The sequence below is a fragment of the Sus scrofa genome, unplaced genomic scaffold (assembly GCF_000003025.6).
Source record: "Sus scrofa isolate TJ Tabasco breed Duroc unplaced genomic scaffold, Sscrofa11.1 Contig1995, whole genome shotgun sequence".
Lineage (NCBI taxonomy): Eukaryota > Metazoa > Chordata > Mammalia > Artiodactyla > Suidae > Sus > Sus scrofa.
Window position 1 is genome coordinate 4286 of NW_018084998.1, and position 21594 is coordinate 25879.

The window sequence follows — 21594 nt, forward strand, 5'->3', positions numbered from 1 at the left end:
CTTTCCTCTACTCCTCATGATACAGAATTTTAGAAGAAAAGAATTTTAGGGGTCTTCTCCTTCTCCTTGGTGGGGATCACTGATAGAGGTCAGACAGTGTCTGGGGGTAGACAGCTGTGGACCTCCAGGTCCACTCAACCACACATTCTCCACCAATGAGATCAGCTTGGTGGCTGAGGTTCTGCATCCAGAACCCGTCTGGAAGCAAAGCCCTTGCGTGTTTCCATCTACTCACATGGAAGCAAACACTAGTTACCATCACAAAGTGAGGAGCATCTGTAAAATGGGGACCATGAGACTTCAAGGCTTTGAAATTGCTTTCAAATTTGGGGGTGCAATGAGCCCAAAACATTAGTTAAGCAGTTACTATGGAGTGTGTGTGTGTGTTCAGAAAACATAGAGTGAATTCTCCATTAATTTCTCTCTGTTGCCTTACTGCCCATGGGGAGTAATCCTGACATTCAGGGTCATTCATTTTATTCCTTGAAGGAAAGAAGATGGAATTCCAAAGAAGAAGGGAGATAAGACACACAGCTCTGAAGGTATGGAGTTGGGGCTTGAACTCAGATCTAGCGCCAAATCCAATTTTCTTTGTCTCTAGGCAGAGACTCTAATTAGCTCTCTTAAAAGATTATGAAGTTAGAGTTGCCACTGACTTGCCTCTATTGTATCATATTTATGAAGCATATTGGGTCAGATTGGGGGTTCCCAGTCTACTCTTTGGACCTCTGTCATTGGAATTACCAGTGGAGCTTTGTGAAAAACTGTATGGCTCTCTGCAGTGGTCAAAAACTCTGATTCAATTCATCTAGAGAAGGGCACAGAAAACTGTACTTGTAAGAAAATATTCCAGGTGATTCTGATATGTATCTTGATTTGGGACCCCTGAGGATCAGAGCTTCTCAATCTTTAATGCACCTAGGAAGCTTGCTAAATGCAGATTCTCCTTCAGAAGGATGGTGAGGGGCCTGAGATTCTCCATTTCTAACAAACTCCCAGGAGACACTGATGCTGCTGGTTCGGGTATCACACTTGGGGTATCGAGAGCCTAGGAGATATTGGACATCATTCCATGTTCTGACATATTTATTTCCTCTTTTTTTTTTTTTTTTTTTTTTTTTTTTTTTTTTTTTTTTTTTTTTCTTGGCACTTCGCGCATATGGATTCCAGCTAGGGTTGAATCAGCTGTACCGTCGAAAATTGGTCCAAGCCTTGGCCAGAGCCATATGGGACGAAATTCCCCAGGGCTAGGGGTTGAATCAAAGCTGTAGCTGCTGGCCTGCACCACAGCCACAGCAACACCAGTCTGAGCTGCATCTGTGACCTATGCTTCAGCTCATGGCAATGCCAGATACTTAACCAGTGAGTGAGGCCAGGGATCAAATCCACATCCTCATGAACCCTATGGTGGGTTCTTAAGCTGCCAAGCCACAATGGGAACTCCCCCACCTCTGACATCTTAAGATTCTAGCAAGCTGGAGGGTTCTCAGCCTCATCCTTCTAGTTCCTGTCTCTCTGCTGATGGCTTTATTTTGACTCCTCCTCTCTTCTCAGGCCCCGCTATACTCATGAACATATTCAGTGTGGTGAGGCTGGACTCCTGTTATTTGTCATGATGTGGCCTCCCCATTTCCTAAGGATCCCCTGTTCTTAGCTCATTCCCCCTCAGCACACAAGCATTTGATATGTCTCAGGCTGCTGTCACCGTGATGGTGCAGGTCTAGGGGGTTGGTAGGACATACCAAGTAGTTGGAGGTGGGTAAGGTGTTCTTCCCACAGAGCAGCTTCAGTCCAGCTGTGGGGTGATGATGGCAGGGGTGGTTGCAGGGACATGCCCCACCTCAGATGTAGGAACTGTGAGACTTATCGTCACCTTGTACCATGATGGCATGGTTTATATTTAGCTCCTGACTCCTCAAGGAGTGGTAATATTGCAGCTGTAACTCTGATTATACCCCTATCCTTGGAACGTCCATATGGCATGGGTGCAGCCCTAAAAGATACTCTCTCTCTACAGCCTTTGGGGATTCCATGAGAGCTGGTGGCAGGGGAAAGTCCAGGATGACACATGCTTTGGAGCCTGTGGAGGTTGGAAAGGTGTGGCTGGGTGGGTCCCCAGGCTCTGTGTGGGGATGACAGTCATGCTGCTTGTTTAGAGTTTTCCCCTGGGTTCCTCTTCCCCATCCATTCTCCCTGTCCCTACCCCAGACTCCAATCCATTCTTGGGACTCTATGTTTTTCTTATGCTTTATGACCTTTTACACAACGCAAATTCTCTTCACATTTTCCTTTTGCCTGGAACACCTAACCTCTTTCTTTTTTTTTCTTTTTCTGTCTTTTTAGGACCACACTGGTGGCATATGTGGCATATGGAAGTTCCCAGGCCAGGGCTCTTAACTGAGCTGTAGCTGCCAGCCTGCACCACAGTCACAGCAATGCTGGATCCTTAACCCACTGAGCAAGGCCTGGGATCCAACCTGAATCCTTATGGATACTAATTGGGTTCATAACCTGCTGAGCTACCATGGGAACTCTGACTTTGTGTTCATTTCCACTGTACAGCAAAGTGATTCATTTATGCATATGTACACCTTCATTTTCATATTCTTTTCCTTTAGTTTATCACAGGATATTGAACCTAGTTCCCTGTGCTATACAGTAGGACCTTGTTCTTTATTTTATGTATAATTGTTTGCATCTGCTAATCCCAAACTCCCAATCCATCTCTCCTCCACACACTTCCCAAATGGCAACCAAATGTCTGTTTTTCTATGTCTGTCAGTCTGTTTCTGGTTTGTAGATGAGTTCATTTATGTCATATTTTAGGTTCCACATATAAGTGATATATGGTTTTTGTCTTTCTCTTTAAGACTACTATTGGTCCCTTTGATATTACATGTACTGATCCAGAATCCTGGCGTGGGACACACGTAGTCAATAACACTAGGCATGCATATTCTTTTTATGCCAACCCCAGTTTACAGACAACCCACCAAACTGCTGACTGGGGAAATTTCTTGGTGCTTCCTCAGGTTATGCACCTGGCTTTATCACTGTTGTGGCATATTCCTGGCCTGTACCATCCCCAATAAAAATGATGGCCTGGACAATATTACCACTGCCTTGAAAGGAGGCGCCTGTGCCATTACCTAATGAGTGTATGAATGTTTCATTTTATTAAATCACATAAGGGCAGAAGTGGCTATTCTGAGTCCCCAGCCTGTGGGACTTCATAAGTGATTCAGATCATGGGCTTGTGGTGGAAACATTTGTTACTTGCTTTGGAAATCATTATCCTAATCTGTGGTTTTTCTTGCATGAGTTACGCTGTTGCTGTGATACCTGCCTCCAAATGCAGCCATACAGCCACAAAAGGAGCCACCTCCAAGCCAGTGACACCCCTTGCTGACCATTCAGGGCACACTGCAGAAGAGGGGGACATGTAAAATCATAGGAGCTGGTCAGCAGAGTGTTGGTGTCACCAAGTCAAATTTTGGTCTGTTCACCTGTGGACAGCAAAACCTCTCCTGACTCTGGGTTGTGGTGAAGGAAAGGGCAGCATTTGTTGTGGGGTGCCAAGGTGGCTAATGCTCAAAAAACCCAGTGGATGGGAAGTTCCTGTCATTTCTCAGTGGAAATGAATCTGACAAGTAACCATGAGGACGCAGGTTTGCTCCCAGGCTTTGCTCCATGTGTTAAGAATCCAGTTTTGCAGTGAGCTGTGGTGTTGGTCACAGACACACTTGGATCCTGCATTGCAGTGGCTGTGACATAGGCCAGAGGCTACAGCTGCCATTTGAACCCTAGCCTGGGAACTTCCTTATGTCACAGGTGTGGCCCTAAAAACAAAAACAAAACAAAGCAAAACCCAATGGCTTTTAGTGAAAAGTTTTTAAAGACAGAGTGAGGGAGAGGGTTGCAGGTGCATGACCACCTGGGGGACATTCCTCTCATTGGTTGGTGGTGAGGTAATCAGGAGTCAACATCATCAGCCTTGGTTCCACCCAGTCCACATGCTTGTCTTGAGCAAGCAGTTAACTTTTCCCACCTGTTAGGGGTTTCAGTGTCTGCCAAGCAGCTCAAAAGATGCGGCTCAGAATATTACCTGTAGCCCATGAGGAGGAACCAAAAATCCTTGACTTTGTTTCATGGCTAAATTATTCTTTTTTTTTTGTCTGGCTTGATTGTTTCCCTTTCTTTCTGTATTTTTCTCCCTTCTCTGATTAAATGTATTCTTTGGAACTCGGGAAAGGCCTAGGAGGCTAATGTTTGTCTACAAACCAGCAGAAGGCCAAGGACATGGGGTGGAGCAGGGGAGGGTGGCCTTTTCTAGGAAGACCCCCTAGAGTCCGGTTCAGTTATATCGAGAGAGGACACAGAGAGGACAAAGAAGAGGTGACTACTGATAGACCTGCAAGTTGGGCTTGGCTGATTGGAGGTACATTTACCCCACCTGTGTCCTTGAAATGTACACTCTGCCTGTGGTTCCCAGGCTGGGAGCCACTTTGGAGGAGGCAGGCTTGAAGGAACAGTGTGTTGCTGAGACTCTCTGGACAACATGCGACTCTGAACCCACTGAAAGCCTCTGTAAAAGCTTTCAAGATCCTGGCCAGCAAGGGTGGAGAGCTGATTTTGGCTACCAAGACAAGCCTTGTAGGTAGGTTGCCTTGCTTATGAAGACTGCCTTTTACCATTCTGGGGCAGGGGGATGGTGGCTGGCTCTTTTTCTCAGGGCCCAGTTTGTGAACAGACAGTCTGGTTTTCTTCCCCCTGCCCCCATGGCAACTGAATTATGCTTTATGTGAATGGAGAGGCTTGTGTGTGGGTGTCTTTCCTATCTTCCCTAATGTATTTTTCCCCTAATTATGTTTTGGCATTTGTTTATTGTTGGACTGAACTGATACTAGAGTTAACAGAAAATTTTCAGCAATTGTGTATTTTTTCAGGAGGTTTCCACTCTTTGGTTTTTAAGAACAGTGCTTCTATAAATGTTCATGTACCAGCTTTTATGTGGATTTAGGTTTTCTTAGTTACACACATAGGAATGGAATTCCTGGGTGGTGTGATAACTCTATGTTTGAACATTTTGAGAAACTGCCCATGTTTTCCTAATTGGCTGCATTGTTTTCAGTTCTTACTATAAATATAGAAGGGTTCACTCTCCTCGTATTCCTTGCTACCATTTTGATATTGTCTGGTAATTTTTTTTTTTTTTTTACAATTTAACCATCCTAGTGGAAATGAAGTGGTATCTCATTGTGATTTTGATTTGTATTCCTTGATGATTAATGATGTTGAGTATTGCTCATGTGATAATTGGCCACTTGTATTTTTTTAATTTGGAAAAAATCTCTTTAAATCCTTTGCACATTTTAAAATTGGGTTATTAGTCTTTTTGTTGAAGTGTAAGAATCCTTCATATAGTCTTATGCAAATGTCTTATCAACTATATGATTTGCATATATTTTTCTACCTTTCTGTGGGTTGTCTATTCACTCTCCTGATGGTATCTTTTGAAGTACAAAACTTGATTATTTTGATGAATTCCTGTTGGTCCATTTTTTCTTTTACCACTTGTGTGGACAAGCAGTTTGGTGTCATACCTAAGAAACCACAGCCTAATCTAAGGTCACAAAGCATCTCACTCTCATGCTTTTCTCTAAGTGTCTTATAGTTTAAGCTCTTACACTGTGCCCTATCATCCTTTTGAGTTAACTTTTGCATGAAGTGTGAGGTAAATGTCCAGCTTCATTCTTTTGCTTCTTGCTATTCAGTTGTCTCAACAGGGTTTGGTTTGCTGAAAGCACTATTCTTTCCCCCTTGAATTTCCCTGGAAGCCTTCTTGAAAATAAATTGCCCATAAATGTGAAGGTTTATTTGTGGATTCACTTGTATTCCTTTGTCTAGCATTATGCTAGTATGGCATTGTCCTTTTTAATTGTAGTTTCCATATGATGATTATATAACTTACAGGCGTACAAGATAGTGATTTGTAATTTTTAAATGTTATACCTCCTTTACTCACATGAATTCTACACAGAGAAGGATTTCCAGTGATAACAGTGGCAGAAGAGTCACAAAGAGGAATTTTTTTTATTGGTTTAATTTTGTAAACTGAAATCCCATTTAGGTCAACAAATCAAAAAGAAAACTGAAGGATGAAATGTGACTGGGTACAGTTTGCACTAGGAGTAGGATAGTGCAAAGTTTAAATCTTTAATATAAAGAGGACCTACACAAGTCTTTAAAAGAGTCAAACAACATGAGGAAATGATTAAGAAGAATAAACAAAATGTATTTATAGGGAGTTCCCATAGTGGCACAGTGGAAATGAACCCGACTAGGAACTGCAAGGTTGTGGGTCTGATCTCTGGCCTCACTAAGTGGGTTAAGGATCTGGCATTGCCATGAGCTGTGGTGTAGGTTGCAGACCTGGCTCAGATCTAGCATTGCTGTGGCTCTGGTGTAGGCCAGAAGCTACAGCTCCCATTGGACCCCTAGCCTGGGAACCTTCATATGCCACGAGTGCAGCCCTAAAAGGAGAAAAGACAAAAAAAAAAGAAGCAAAAAGAAGAAAAAATTTACAGAGGTACATATGTATCTGCCTGGATACATACCCACACATCAAGTCACCCTTTAGGGACTGCTGGTCACTCCCTCTCTACAGACTGCAGTTCTGACCTTGGTCAGTTGGCCCTGTTTCAGTCCTCAAAAGTCTAGGTGTTCATTTGCTTACACTTGCTTGGAAGGCAAGGCATCCATTCTGTATTGAATGAGGTTTCCACATCTATAGTGGACACATGGATGGAAGAAGGCACTTTGAAAGTTTGGGCCTCTACTTCAGGGAAGGACTTTTTATGGGGTGGAACATCTTCCATACCCAACAAGTCTCCACAAGGCTTCCTTCATGTCCCTGTTCCTCAGGCTGTAGATAAAGGGGTTCAGCATGGGGGTGACCACTGTATATATCACAGAGGCCACCATTCCAGTGTCTGAAGAGTAGGAGGAGGAGGGCTGGACATAGACCAGAAAGAGGGTCCCGTAGAAGAGAGTGATGACTGTCAGTTGAGCGCAACAGATAGAGAAGACTTTGTGCTTTCCCCCCGTAGAGGGGACCCAGAGGATTGTGTGGATAATATGGGCATAAGAGACCAGGATAAAAGTGAGAGGGGCCACACATGACAGTGTTGCCTCTGCAGACATCTGGACCTGAATGATATGGATGTCTAAGCAGGCAAGTTTGAGGAGTGGGAGAAGATCACAGAAGAAGTGTGGGATGGAATGAGGGGCACAGAAGGAGAACATGAGGAGAGTAGGTGAGAAGGCCAGGAGATGGGCACAGAGCCAGGGTGTGGTGACCAGCAGCAGGCAGTGCTGGGGACACATGATCATGGTATAGTGAAGAGGGAGGAAAGTGGCCATGTAGCTGTCATATGGCATCACAGCCAGCAGGAAGTCATCCAGCAGGGTCAATGCTATGAAAAAGTACATCTGCATGAGGCACCCAGTGTAGGAGATGGTGTGGTGCTGTGTCTGGATGTTGACCAGCACCTTTGGGACAATGGTGCAGGAGAAGCAGGTGTCAATGAAGGACAGGTTGGCCAGGAAGAAGTACATGGGGGTGTGGAGGTGAGGGTCAGAGCCAACGGCCAGGATGATGCACATGTTCCCCAGCACAGTGACCAGGTACATGGCTAGGAAGAGCCCAAGCAGGAGAGGCTGCTGGTCTGGGTGTGGAGAGAATCCCAGGAGCAGGAAGTCAGAGATGCTGGTTCAGTTTCTAAATTCCTTCTAAATTAGAGAAATTACAGCAGAATCTTCCTCAAATAAATATAGGCTGTCAAATATACAGAGTCCAAGGCCTTTGATCTATCTTCCTCTATCCCTTGAAAAGGTCACTGATATTCACTAGTACGTATAACTCCTGATTTGCAAAATGTTCAAATAGGAGGATTGTGAACTCTGATGAGGTGTCAGGGTAGAGTGTAATTTGAAGTTATAATTCCTGTAATATGGAAAGTTTTCACCATGGATGTTCTGAATGAGACTGGACTGGGGTTCATCTGGAAAAATGTTTCCAAGTTCAATTCCCTTTAAAAAACTTATAGAACACTCATTTAAATATCTTGTCTTATTGCTATGCTCACCTGTGGTTCATGTATATACTAGGATTTATTGGGCAAAATCAGGAGCTGTGTGTGCACACATACCAAGGGAGATCGAGGAAAGAATAGTTTCTTCAGAGAGGGGCCAGATGGGCCTTAGGGTTCTCTAGCTATGCTGGCAAGGCTCTGGCCTCCTTTCCTTTGAAGACCGTTCCTGTGTATTAGTGTGGCCAGCAGAACACTGAAAACTAAAAAGCACTTTTTTATGAAGGGCACACCATTTTCATTTAAATCATCAACTTCCTCTTCCTCATGTTTTGTTTGAATACCTGGGCTTTGGCCTCTGGAGATGGGGTGGGAATTGGTTGTGTTCCTTATGCTCAGTCTGTCTTTGGTTAATTACTTCCCGCTGAATCTCTGATTCTGGTTTTGTACCATGTGTATCTACCTCATAGACTCATTGCCATCATTCCTGAAATAATGTATGTAGAGGGTAGGCTGCTAGCAAGGGCAGTGATGTTACTGTCATTGTTAGTCACAGGTGAAGAAATGTGAACGTGGGACACAGGATGTGGTGACGAAGCTCTGGGTGACGTGCTTTACTGCTCTGGTCCTCATGTGCCTTTTCAATTGGAATTTTTAGTCCCTTTGAGCTTTGCTTTTCTCTTTTATAAGATATAGATAATACCCCTACCTGAAAGGATTGTTGAAGAGACCAAAGGCTAGAACTTGTGTCAGTTTCTTCATGAATCATGATGTGCAGTTAAGATGTGGAATTCAAGTGACCTGTGTGATGGTGTTGGGGGACAATGTGATCAGTCAGTAGTAGCCGTGTTTGATTAGGGTCATGAGGAAAAATATATGATACCTCTGAAGTCTTCAAGTTTTCATCCTCTTTACACTTGATGAATCTTGACAAAGTCACAAACTTTTTCAGGTTTAGTTTCTTCATTGGCTCCAGTAGAATAATGCTGGTGTTCACTGTATAGCGTGGTTATGAGGAGTAAATTTGATAATGATGACAATGTTTAGATCAAGACTGACAGATACTAAGTGCTCATTAAATATGATCTGTTATTATTATTGATTATTTACTTTTAAAATTAATATTTAAAAAGTAAATAATTAAAATATTGAATTATTATTATCATTATTAAACATGTTTTAAAAATGAAACTGTTGTGTTGTTTTTGTGGTCCTGGTCACTGCATCATCATCATCATCATCATCATCAGCCCAGCAGCACCACACTGGAAAAGTTTGGACCCTACCTGTAACTGTCTGTTGAAAAGGATTTATTTTGGCATCTGGAGATCAAAGTCACATTTACTGGGTTGAATAACTTAATCATAAGAGCCTCCAACTTATTAAGTATATCATAGTAATAAGTAACTCTATCTTAGGGAATTATTTGCTGGATCAAATTTTAAGGAAAAGGAAGGATGTGAATGAGTTTGATGCATGTTAAATAGAAGTAGAGGCCTAAATTAGTGGTGTTTACATGGTGTGGTGGCTGACAGTGATTCTGGGAGGCATGCTCTTTCCAGTGGACTGAGAATGAATTATGTTCTGTGATTGCACAGGTGCTATGTCCTGGTCATTTATAGGGCTCGTGGAAGGGTTGTCTGAGACCCATTTTCCACAAAGCCTTCAGTCTACGCCTTCAGGGATGTGATGAATCCCACACTAGCTGCCCTGCATGGCGATCATAAGATCCAAAAAATGTATGGCAGAGAGGGTTGTAGAAAAGAAGGCAAAAAAGTAAAGGAAGAGGCTCTATGGAGTGTGTGTGTGTGTGTGTGTGTGTGTGTGTGCCTGCGTGTGTTCACATGCATGCTATTTGAGTGGACCCACAAACACATGGACTCCTTGTCCCCTTCCCTGTGCCTCTATCCTCACCTGGAGGTGCTGTCCAGCCTCAGTCTGTGACACTTGCCTGAAGGAACTTGTGTTTGCTGTTCCATTGTCTCCCTAGGAAGACATGGCTAGAGTCACAGAGCCCTTCTTTATGTGTAGCAACCACAGAGATGGAAGACTCAGGTCACTGGTGATGCCCCAGGCTCAGGAGCTGGGAGGAGCTGCTGTCTTTTCACAGGCAGTTTCTTTTGGGACCCATTCTCAGACCTGCTAGTTAGAGACCAGATGGGATAATTGGCTAACGTGCCAGCTATCCCCTCTGGACATTGTCTCCCTGTGTCCCAGCAACATCTGTGATAATTCTATTCAGGCAGACCAGGCTGGTGTCCATGGCCACACCCTGGTTTCTCCCCTGGGTGAGGAGCCACTGTGATCCATCCTCCCAGCCTTAACCATGAACAGGTCCACACTCTGTTCATGGCATCCACGCTTCCTAATTAGTCCTGTCCCCATGGGGGATTACTTGATGTCCTAGGAAATAAGTAAAAAATAAGAGGCTAGTTCAGAGGTCACAGTCATTGTTTTAAATGTCATGTCAAAGAGGAAAGATTCTTATTTAATGATCTCAGAGAACCTAGATATGAATAATATTTGATTCTGCCTTGGGCCCAGGGTGCCTAATAATTTATTTATGAAAGTAAAATAATTTCTGGCATGATTCATTTGCTTTTATTTAAATATATGTTACATATAAAAGAGTGTGTGAAACATGTATGGTCTATTAATAATGTTTATAAAATTGATGCCTATTCCATCACTCAGCTTAAATAGTGTAAGTGTCAATCTTTAATTAATAATTAATTTAAATAAGATGGGTTTTAATTTTTTAATTTTTCTTTTTTTGGACTTTATTTATTTATTTGTCTTTCTGTTTTTTTATTTTTAGGGCCACACCCACGGCATATGGACGTTCCCAGGCTTGGGGTCTAATCGGAGCTGTAGCCACAGGCCTATGCCAGAGCCACAGCAACGCGGGATCCGAGCCGCATCTGCAACCTACACCACAGCTCATGGCAACGCCAGATACTTAACCCACTGAGCAAGGCCAGGGATTGAACCTGTAACCTTATGGTTACTATTCAAATTGTGTTCTGCTACACCACAAAGGGAACTCCTGGATATCATTTTTTAAAAATTCTATTATAGTTGATTTACAATGTTCTGTCACATTCTGCTGTACAACCAAATGATCCAGTTATACATATATGTACATTATTTTTCTCATAGTATCTTCCATCATGTGATTCATCACAAGTGATTGGATATATCTCCCTGTGCTATACAGCAGGACCTCATTGCTTATCTATTCCAAATGGAATAGTTTGCATGTACTAACCCCAGACTCCCAGTCCATCCTCCCCTCCCGGCACTCCTTGGCAACCACAAGTCTGTTCTCTATGTCCATGAGTTTGTTTCTTTTCTGTAGAAAGATTCATTTGTGCCATATATTAGATTCCACATAAAAGTGATATCATATGGTATTTGTCTTTCACTCTTCTGACTTATTTCACTTAGTATGGTCTAGTTCCATCCATGTTGCTGCAAATGACATTTTTTTATGGCTGAGCAGTATTCCATTGTGTATATGTAACAAATCTTCTTAATCCACTTGTATTTTGATGGACATTTAGGTTGTTTCCATGACTTGGCTATTGTGAATAATGCCGCAATGAACATAAGAGTGCATGTATCTTTCTGAATGAAAGTTTTATTGGATATATGCCCAGGAGTGGGATTTCTGGGTCATATTGTAGTTCTATATTTAGTTTTCTGAGGTACATCCATGCTGTTTTCCATGTGGTTGTATCAATTTATATTCCCACCAACAGTGTAGGAGTGTTCCTTTTTCTCTGCACCCTCTCCAGGTTTTGTTATTTGTAGATTTACTAATGAAAGCCATTCTGACATTGTGAGGCAGTACCTCATTGTAAATTTTATTTGCTTTTCTCTAGTAATTAGTCTTGCTGAACATTTTCCCTGTGCCTGTTGGCCATAGGAATGTCTTCTTTGGAGTAATGTCTATTCAGGACCTCTGCCCACTTTTCAATTTTTTTTCTGTTGAGTTGTATGGATTGCTTATATATTTTGGAGATTAAACCCTTGTTGGTTGCATCATTTGAAACTATCTTCTCCCATTGTGTAGGTTGGTTTTTTTTTTTGGTGTTTTTAATAATTTCCTTTGCTGTGCAAAAGCTTGTAAGTTTGAGCAGATCCCATTGGTTTATTTTTGTTCTTATTTTGATTGCTTTGGGAGACTGACCTAAGAAAACATCTGCATGGTTGATGTCAGAGAATGTTTTGCCCATGTTCTCTTCTAGGAGTTTTATGGTGTCTTGTCTTATGTTTAAGTCTTCAAGCCATTTAGAATTTATTTTTGTGCATGGTGTGTGGGTGTGTTCCAGTTTCATTGATTTACATGCAGCTGTCCAGAAAAGACTGTCAATTTCCCATTTTATATTCTTGCCTCCTTTGTCAAAGATTAATTGACCATAGGTGTCTAGGTTTATGTCTGGGTTCTCTATTCTGTTCCATTAGTCTGTATGTCTGTTTTGGTATGGGTACCATACTGTCTTGATTCCTGTAGCTTTATTCCTCAGGATTGCCTTGGCAATTCTGGGTCTTTTATGATTCCATATGAATTTTTTAATTAACAAATTTTAACACAATATTTAAAAGTTCCTTTCCATTTACAGTTATCACAAGATATTGGCTATTTCCCTGTGCTGTACAATACATCTTATAGCCTATCTTACACCCCAAAATTTGTATCTCTCATCCCCCCACCTTCCCCCTTCACCCCCTCCTTATCAGTCACCATTAGTTTGTTCTCTGTGTCGGTGAGTCTGAATTTTTTTTATTCAATTGTTTGTTGTATTTTTAGATTCCACATGTAAGTGGTATCATACAGTGTTCATCTTCCTCTGTCTGATATATTTGTCTTAGCATAATGGCCCCCAGATTGTTAGAATCCAATCACCTGTGTATCACTTCCCAGATTTAAAAGGAGAACATTATTACTGAATCTCCTTTTGTGTATCTTGTTAGTCATTCCTCTTCTCTCCATCTCAAAGTAAACTATCCTTATTGTCTTCCAGATATGTTATTTTAGTTTTGCCTGTCCTGGAAGGCTATATTAATGCCCTCAGACCTTATGTATTCTTTTTCTGGATCTTTTGTTCAGTCTTACAGTTGCCTGGTCATCAACATCTGTTCTGCAAAGAAGTTCAGTCTGTCCTTTTTTTCAGATTCCACATGTCAGTGAAAGCATTTGATGTTGGTGTCTCATTGTATGGCTGATTTCACTTAGCATGATAATTTCTAGTCCATCCATGTTGCTAAAAATGCTGGTATTTCATTCCTTTTAATGGCTGAGTAATATTCCATTGTGTATATGTACCACTTCTTCTTGATCCACTCCTCTGTCAATGGACATTTAGGTTGTTTCCATGTTTTGGCTATTGCAAATAGTGCTGCAATGAACATCAGAGTACGTGTGTCTTTGCGAGTCATGGTTTTCTCTGAATAGATGCCCAGGAGTGGGATTGCTGGGTCAAATGGTAGTTCAGTTTTTAGTTTTCTGAGGAATCTCCATACTTCTTTCCACAGTGGTTGCACCCATTTACAATCCCACCAACATTGTACTAGGGTTCCTTTTTCTCCCCACCCTCTCCGGCACTTCTTGTTTGTAGACTTTTGGATGATGGCCATTCTGGCTGGTGTACGGTGGTACCTCAGAGTGGTTTTGATTTGCATTTCTGTCATAATGAGTGATGCTGAACATCTTTTCCTGTGTTTTTCAGCCATCTGTGTGTCTTCTTTGGAGAACTGTCTGTTTAGATCTTCTGCCCATTTTTTGATGGGATTGTTTGTTTGTTTTTGGTATGGAGCTGAGAAGGTGTTTATAAATTTTGGAGATTAATCCCTTGTCAGTCAATTCATTTGCAAAGATTTTCTCCCATTCTGTGGGTTGTCTTTTCATTTTGTTTAGGGTTTCCTTTGCTGTGCAGAAACTTTGAAGTTTGATATGGTCCCATTTGTTTATTTTTGTTTTTATTGTCAATACTCTAAGAGGTGGATCTGAGAAGAGGTTGCTGTGGTTTATGTCAGAGAGTGTTTGGCCTATGTTTTCCTCTAAGAATTTGATAGTGTCTGGTCATATATCTAGGTCTTGAATCCATTTGGAGTTTATCTTTGTGTATGGTGTTAGGGAGTGTTCTAATTTCATTCTTTTCCATGTGGCTGTCCAGTTTTTCCAGCACCGCTTATTGAACAAGCTGTCCTTTCTCCATTGTATATTTGTGCCTCCTTTGTCATAAATTAGTTGGCTGTAGGTGCATGAGTTGAATTCGGAGCTTTCTATCCTGTTCCACTGATCTATATTTCTGTCTTTGTGCCAGTACCATACAGTTTTGATGACTGTTGCTTTGTAGTAGAGTCTGAAGTCCAGGAGCCTGATTACTCTAGCTCCATTTTTCTTTTTCTGGATGTCTTTGGCTCTTCTGGGTCTTTTGTGCTTCCAAACAAACTTTAAAATGTTTTCTGCGAGTTCTGTGAAGAATGTCCTTGGTAATTTGCTAGGGATTGCATTGAATCTGTAGATTGCCTTGGGTAGTATAGTCATTTTGATAATATTAACTCTTCCAATCCAGGAGTATGGTATGTCTTTCCATCTATTTGTGTCATCTTTGATTTCTTTCATCAGTGTCTTATAGTTTTCACAGTACAGGTCTTTTTGTCTCTTTAGGTAGGTTTACTCCTAGGTATTTTATTCTTTTGGATGCAATGTTAAACGGGATTGCTTCCCTAATTTCTTTTTCCACTGTTTCAGTGTTAGTGTACAGAAATGCCGTCAATTTCTGTGTGTTAATTTTGTATCCTGTGACATTGCCAAATTTGTGGATGAGCTCTAATAATTTTCTGGTAGTGTCTTTAGTATTCTCTAGGTATAGTATCATGTTATCTGCAAATAGCGATAGTTTTACTTCTTCCTTTCCAATTTGGATTCCTTTGATCTCTTTTCCTTCTCTGATTGCCATGGCTAGGACTTCCCAAACTTTGTTGAAGAGTAGTGGCAAGAATGGACATCCTTGTCTTGTTCCTGATCTCAGTGGGAATTCTTTCATCTTTTCACCATTGACAGCGATGTTAGCTGAGGGTTTGTCATATATGGCCATTCTTATGTTGAGGTAGGTTCTCACTATGCCCACTTTCTGAAGGTTTTTTTTTTTTATTAGAAATGGGTGTTGGATTTTGTCAAAGGCTTTTTCCACATCTGTGGAGAGAATCATATGGTTTTGATTTTTCATTTTGTTAATGTTCTGTATCACACTGATGGATGTACGGATATTGAAGAACCCTTGCATCCCTGGGATAAATCCCACTTGGTCATGATGTACAATTATTTTGATGTATTGTTGGATGAGGTTTGCTAGTATTTTGTTGAGGATTTTTGCATCAATGTTCATCAGGGAAATTGGCCTGTAGTTTTCTTTTTGTGTGTGGTATCTTTGGTTTGGGTTTCAGGGTGATTATGGGCTCATAAAATGATTTTGGGAGTATCCTTTCCTCTGTGATTTTTTGAAATAGTTTCAGAAGGTGTTAGCTCTTTTCTGAATGTTTGATAGAATACACCTGTGAAGCCATCTGGTCCTGGACTTTTGTTTGGTGGAAGTTTTTAAATCACAGTTTCAATTTCAGTACTTGTGATTGGTCATTCCTCTTTTCTATTTCATCTTGGTTGAGTCTTGGAAGATTGTACGTTTCTAAGACTTTGTCCATTTCTTCTAGGTTTTCCATTTTATTGGCAGATAGTGGCATATAGAAATCTCTCGTGATCCTTTCTATTTCTGTGATGTCCATTGTGACTTCTCCTTTTTCATTTCTAATTTTATTGGTTTGAGTCCTCTCTCTTTTTTTGCTTGATATATCTGGCTAGGGGTTTATCAATTTTTTTGATCTTTTCAAAGAAGCAGCTTTTTGTTCCATTGATCTTTTCTATGGTTTTGTTTCTATTTCATTGATTTGTGCTGTGATCTTTATGATTTCTTTCCTTCTACTAAGTTTAGGTCTTGTCTGTTCTCCCTTGAGTTGCTTTAGATGTAGTTGGCTTGTTCAATTATGCTTTTCCTTGTTTCCTGAGGTAGGCTTGTATTGCTCTGATCTTTCCTCTTAGAATGGATTTTCTGCATGCCATAGATTTTGGAGTGTCGTATCTTTGTTGTCATTTTCTTCTAGGTATTTTTAAATTTCCTCCTTGATTTCTTCAGTGATCCATTGGTTGTTTAGTAGCATGTTGTTTATTCTCCATGTATTTGTGTTTTTTTGCAGTGTTTTTTTTTGGTTGTTGATTTCCAGTCATAAAGCATTGTGGTCGGAAAAGATGCTTGATATGATTTCAATTTTCTTTTTTTTTTATTTTCCCACTGTACAGCAAGGGGATCAAATTATCCTTACATGTATACATTACATTTACATGTTTCCCCACCTTTGTTCTGTTGCAACATGAATATCTAGAGAAAGTTCCCAATGCTATTCAGCAGGATCTCCTTGTAAATCTATTCTCGGTTGTGTCTGAAAAGCCCAAGCTCCCGATCCCTCCCACTCCCTCCCCCTCCCATCAGGCAACCACAAGTCTTTTCTCCAAGTCCATGATTTTTTTTTTTTCTGTGGAGATGTTCATTTGTGTTGGATATTAGATTCCAGTTATAAGTGATATCATATGGTATTTGTCTTTGTCTTTCTGGCTCATTTCACTCAGTATCAGATTCTCTAGTTCCATCCATGTTGCTGCAAATGGCATGATGTCATTATTTTTTATGGCTGAGTAGTATTCCATTGTGTATCTATACCACATCTTCCAAATCCAATCATCTGTCGATGGACATTTGGATTGTTTCCATGTCCTGGCTCTTGCGAATAGTGCTGCAATGAATGTGCAGGTGCACGTGTCTCTTTTAAGTAGAGTTTTTTCCCATAGAAGCCCAAGAGTGGGATTGCGGGGTCATATGGAAGTTCTATGTATGTAGATTTCTAAAGTATCTCCAAACTGTTCTCCATAGTGGCTGTACCAGCTTACATTCCCACCAGCAGTGCAGGAGGGTTCCCTTTTCTCCACAGCCCCTCCAGCACTTGTTATTTGTGGATTTATTAATGGTGGCCATTCTGACTGGTGTGAGGTGATATCTCATGGTAGTTTTGATTTGCATTTCTCCATAATCAACAATGTTGAGCATTTTTTCATGTGTTTGTTTACCATCTGTATATTTTCTTTGGAGAAATATCTATTCAGGTCTTTTGCCCATTTCTCCCTTGATCGATTGGATTTTTTTGCTGTTGGGTTGTATAAGTTTTTTATATATTCTAGAGATTAAGCCCTTGTCGGTTGCATCATTTGAAACTATTTTCTCCCATTCTGAAAGTTGTCTTTTTGGTTTCTGTTTGGTTTCCTTTGCTGTGCAAAAGCTTTTCAGTTGGATGAGGTCCCATGGGTTTATTTTTGCTCTAAATTCTATTGCTTTGGGAGACTGCCCTGAGAAAATATTCATGATGTTGATGTCAGAGAGTGTTTTGCCTATGTTTTCTTCTAGGAGGTTGATGGTGTCCTGTCGTATATTTAAGTCTTTCAGCCATTTGGAGTTTATTTGTGTGCATGGTGTGAGGGTGTGTTCTAGTTTCATTGCTTTGCATGCAGCTGTCCAGGTTTCCCAGCAATGCTTGCTGAATAGACTTTCCTTTTCCCATTTGAGGTTCCTGCCTCCCTTGTCAAAGATTAATTGACCATAGGTGTCAGGGTTTATTTCCGGATTCTCTCTTCTGTTCCATTGGTCTGTCTGTCTGTTTTGATACCAGTCCCACACTGTTTTGATGACTGTGGCTTTGCAATATTTCTTGAAGTCTGGGAGAGTTATGCCTCCTGCTTGGTTTTTGTTTCTCAGGATTGCTTTGGCGATTCTGGGTCTTTTGTTGTTCCATATAAATGTTTGGATTGTTTGTTCTAGTTCTGTGAAGAATGTCATGGGTAATTTGATAGGGATTGCATTGAATCTGTAGATTGCTTTGGGTAGGATGGCCATTTTCACAATATTGATTTTTCCAATCCAGGAACATGGAATATCTTTCCATTTCTTTACATCTTCTTTGATTTCTTTGATTAAAGTTTTATAGTTCTTGGCATATAGGTCGTTTACCTCTTTGGTCAGGTGTATTCCGAGGTATTTGATTTTGTGAGGTGCAATTTTAAAAGGTATCGTATTTTTATATTCCTTTTCTAATGTTTCATTGCTGGTATACAGAAATGCAACTGACTTCTGAATGTGAATCTTATATCCTGCTACTTTGCCAAATTTGTTAATCAGTTCAAGTAGTTTTGCGGTTGATTCCTTAGGGTTTTCTAGGTATAGTATCATGTCATCTGCATACAGTGACAGTTTTAGCTCCTCTCTTCCTATATGGATGCCTTTTATTTCTTTTGTTTGTCTAATTGCTGTGGCTAGGGTTTCCAAAACTATGTTGAAGAACAGTGGTGAGAGTGGGCATCCCTGTCTTGTTCCAGATTTGAGTGAGAAGGCTTTCAGTTTTTCCCCATTGAGTATTATATTTGCTGTGGGTTTATCATAAATGGCTTTGATTATGTTCAGGAATGTTCCCTCTATACCCACTTTGGCAAGGATCTTGATCATGAATGGATGTTGGACTTTGTCAAATGCTTTTTCTGCATCTATTGAGATGATCATATGATTTTTGACCTTTTTTTGTTAAAGTGGTGTGTGATGCTGATGGATTTGTGTATGTTGAACCATCCTTGTGAACCTGCGATGAACCCAACCTGGTCATGGTGTGTAATTTTTTTGATATGTTGTTGGATTCGGATGGCTAAGATTTTGTTGGGAATTTTTGCATTTAAATTCATCAATGAGAGGAGAGAGGACAAGAAGACACGCTCGCCCTCTCCCACAAACACAACAAAAAAAGCACATCTACAGAATAAATGACTCACACAGAACAGCAACCAATCGCTGGCAGAGGAACCTAAACTCCAATAATGGCAAGAAATTTGTGACATTATTGGGCAGAACAGGAGAAAAGAGGAGAGTGAGAGAAGGCGAATCCGAGCTAGACGGGGGCTCCAGAAAGGGAACTGCAGAGGAGAAAGGAATCCCGCACCCTGGAAAGTCACCTACCGGGCGAAAGATCAAACGAACCGGAGGAATCTCCAGATGCAGAGAAGAGTGTAGCAGTAAGTTGGAGTTCGGAAAAGCCGATCATGAACCCAACGGACCATCTGAACTACGGGCAGAGTCACCAAAAATTGAGACGCCTGGGTGGGGGCTGGGCACCGAGACCTCCCCTCTGAAGGTTAGTCCCCGAGAGGGGGCCGGGGGACGCCTGGGTGGGGGCTGGGCACCGAGACCTCGCCGCCGAAGGTTAATCCCTGAGAAAGGGCCGGGGGATGCCTGGGGGGGGGGCTGGGCACCGAGACCTCGGCTCCAGAGATTAGTCCCCGGGCTAGGGGGGCGGGGCAGAGCGGAAACTGCTTGGGAGGTCTAGAAACCAGTTGATGGGGCAGAGACTGCCTGGGAGACTAGAAAACAAAGCTGTCACAGAGGAAGGGAGCAATACTCCAGGAGTGGGTAAGGGGAAAGCCACATCAGAGGGAACCTGGGAGAAGAGCCTGGTCTGCGCCCTTGCTGGGGAGGGGAGAGAAGAAAGGGTGGGTCCCCATAGAATACCCCCCACACCACAGCAAGCTTACAGGCCCGCTAGCTAGCTGAAAACTCTGCTTCCCAGTGCATCCCCTCCCCCCACCCCCGCCACGCCCTACGTTCTCATGGACCTGGGGCTGTCTGCCATCCGGGAGGGCTGGCCTCAACAATTGCCTGAAGCCTACCACCGCAGGGGCTGTCCCTGCACAGGCCTGCTTGCCCTTTGGAGGGGCTACACTTCCTCAGAGCAGCACCAAACAGCACCAGCCCCAGAGAAAAGGCCTGCAGCCTAGAAAAGCTAGAACAAGCTTAGCCAGGCTGTGAATAGATCGGCCTAATTCTCGGACAGTTTTTTCTGAGTCGGGTTGCCCCGGGGAGGAGCCTCTTCGGTTTCCAACAGCCCTGCTACCCGCCCAAGCCCCCAGGGGATGCTCTAGTGGACCAGCTGCATAGGACTGCCAGCTCCAGGCAGGAGCCCCTGCAGCCCAGAAAAGCTGCAACAAGCTCAGCCAGACTGTGAAAAGATCCGCCTACATTCTCAGGCTGTCCTTCTGAGTTGGGCTGCCCTATGGAAGAGCCTCTCAGGTTCTCAGTGCCCCAGATAGCTTCTCCAGCACCTAGGGGGTGATACACCCCTAAAAAGCAGCTGCCCAAAACCGCCAACCCCCTGCAAGAACCCCACAGCCTAAAAACACCAGAGCAAGCTCTGCATGACCAAGTGAAATCTGCTACCATCGGGGTGTGGACCTCTCAGTCCTGTCGGCCCTCAGGAAGTCCTCCTTTGCTTCAAAGAAACACTGTTAGCCCCATCAACACTCCAGAAAAGCCACACTGCCTCAAAAAGGACTGACCAACAACGCCAGCCCTCAGGAAATATTCCACGGCAGTGACAAGGCAAACACTGCCCAATCACGGAGAGTACAACTCCCTCAGGAGAAAGAAAACAACAAGCAAGATGAAGAAGCTGAGAAACCACTCCCAGTCAAACCAACAGGAGAACTCACCTAAAACAGTCAACAATGAAACAGATCTCTGCAGTCTGACAGACCTGGAGTTCAAAAGAGAAATAGTGAAAATACTGAAGGAATTAAGAGAAGATATGAACAGTAATGCAGATACCCTCAGAAAGGAACTAGAAAATATAAGGAGGAGCCAAGAAAAACTAGAACATTCATTTGCAGAGATGCAAACTGAACTAGGGGCAGTAAAAACCAGAATGAATAATGCAGAAGAACGAATCAGTGATATGGAAGATGGAATAATGGAAATCACTCAATCAGGTCAGCAGACAGAAAACCGAATCAAAAAACTGGAAAGCAATATAAGAGACCTATGGGATAATATGAAGCAGGCCAATCTACGCATAATAGGAATTCCAGAAGGAGTAGAAAAAGATAAGGGAATGGAAAATATACTTGAAGAAATTATTGCTGGAAACTTCCCAAATCTCAAGGATACTGGGTTCAAGATACAAGAAGCACAGAGGGCCCCAAACAAACTGAACCCAAACAGACCCACACCAAGACACATCAGAATAAAAATGGCAAAAGTTAGTGATAAAGAGAGGATCCTACAGGCAGCAAGAGAAAAACAGAATGTTACCTACAAGGGAACCCCCATAAGAATATCAGCTGATTTCTCTACAGAAACACTACAGGCCAGGAGGGAATGGCAAGAGATATTTAAAGTGCTAAAAGGAAAAAATATGCAACCTAGAATACTCTATCCAGCAAGAATATCATTTAAAATAGAAGGGGAAATAAAAATATTTCCCAACAAACAAAAACTTAAAGAATACAGCAACACAAAACCCAGGTTAAAGGAAATATTGAAAGGGCTTCTCTAAACCAAAAAGAAAGGAAGGAAAGGGA

General features: G+C 42.0%; 1 protein-coding gene across 1 annotated transcript in view; it reads right to left on the minus strand.

The window, feature by feature from the left end:
• Positions 1-6855: 6855 nt before the first annotated feature.
• Positions 6856-21594, minus strand: part of LOC110258403 (putative olfactory receptor 1F2) — a 28276-nt gene continuing 13537 nt past the window's right edge. The window contains exon 2 of the mRNA XM_021081688.1: positions 6856-7694. Within this exon, the coding sequence (XP_020937347.1) occupies positions 6856-7694 (839 nt within the window). The remainder of the gene's footprint in view (positions 7695-21594) is intronic.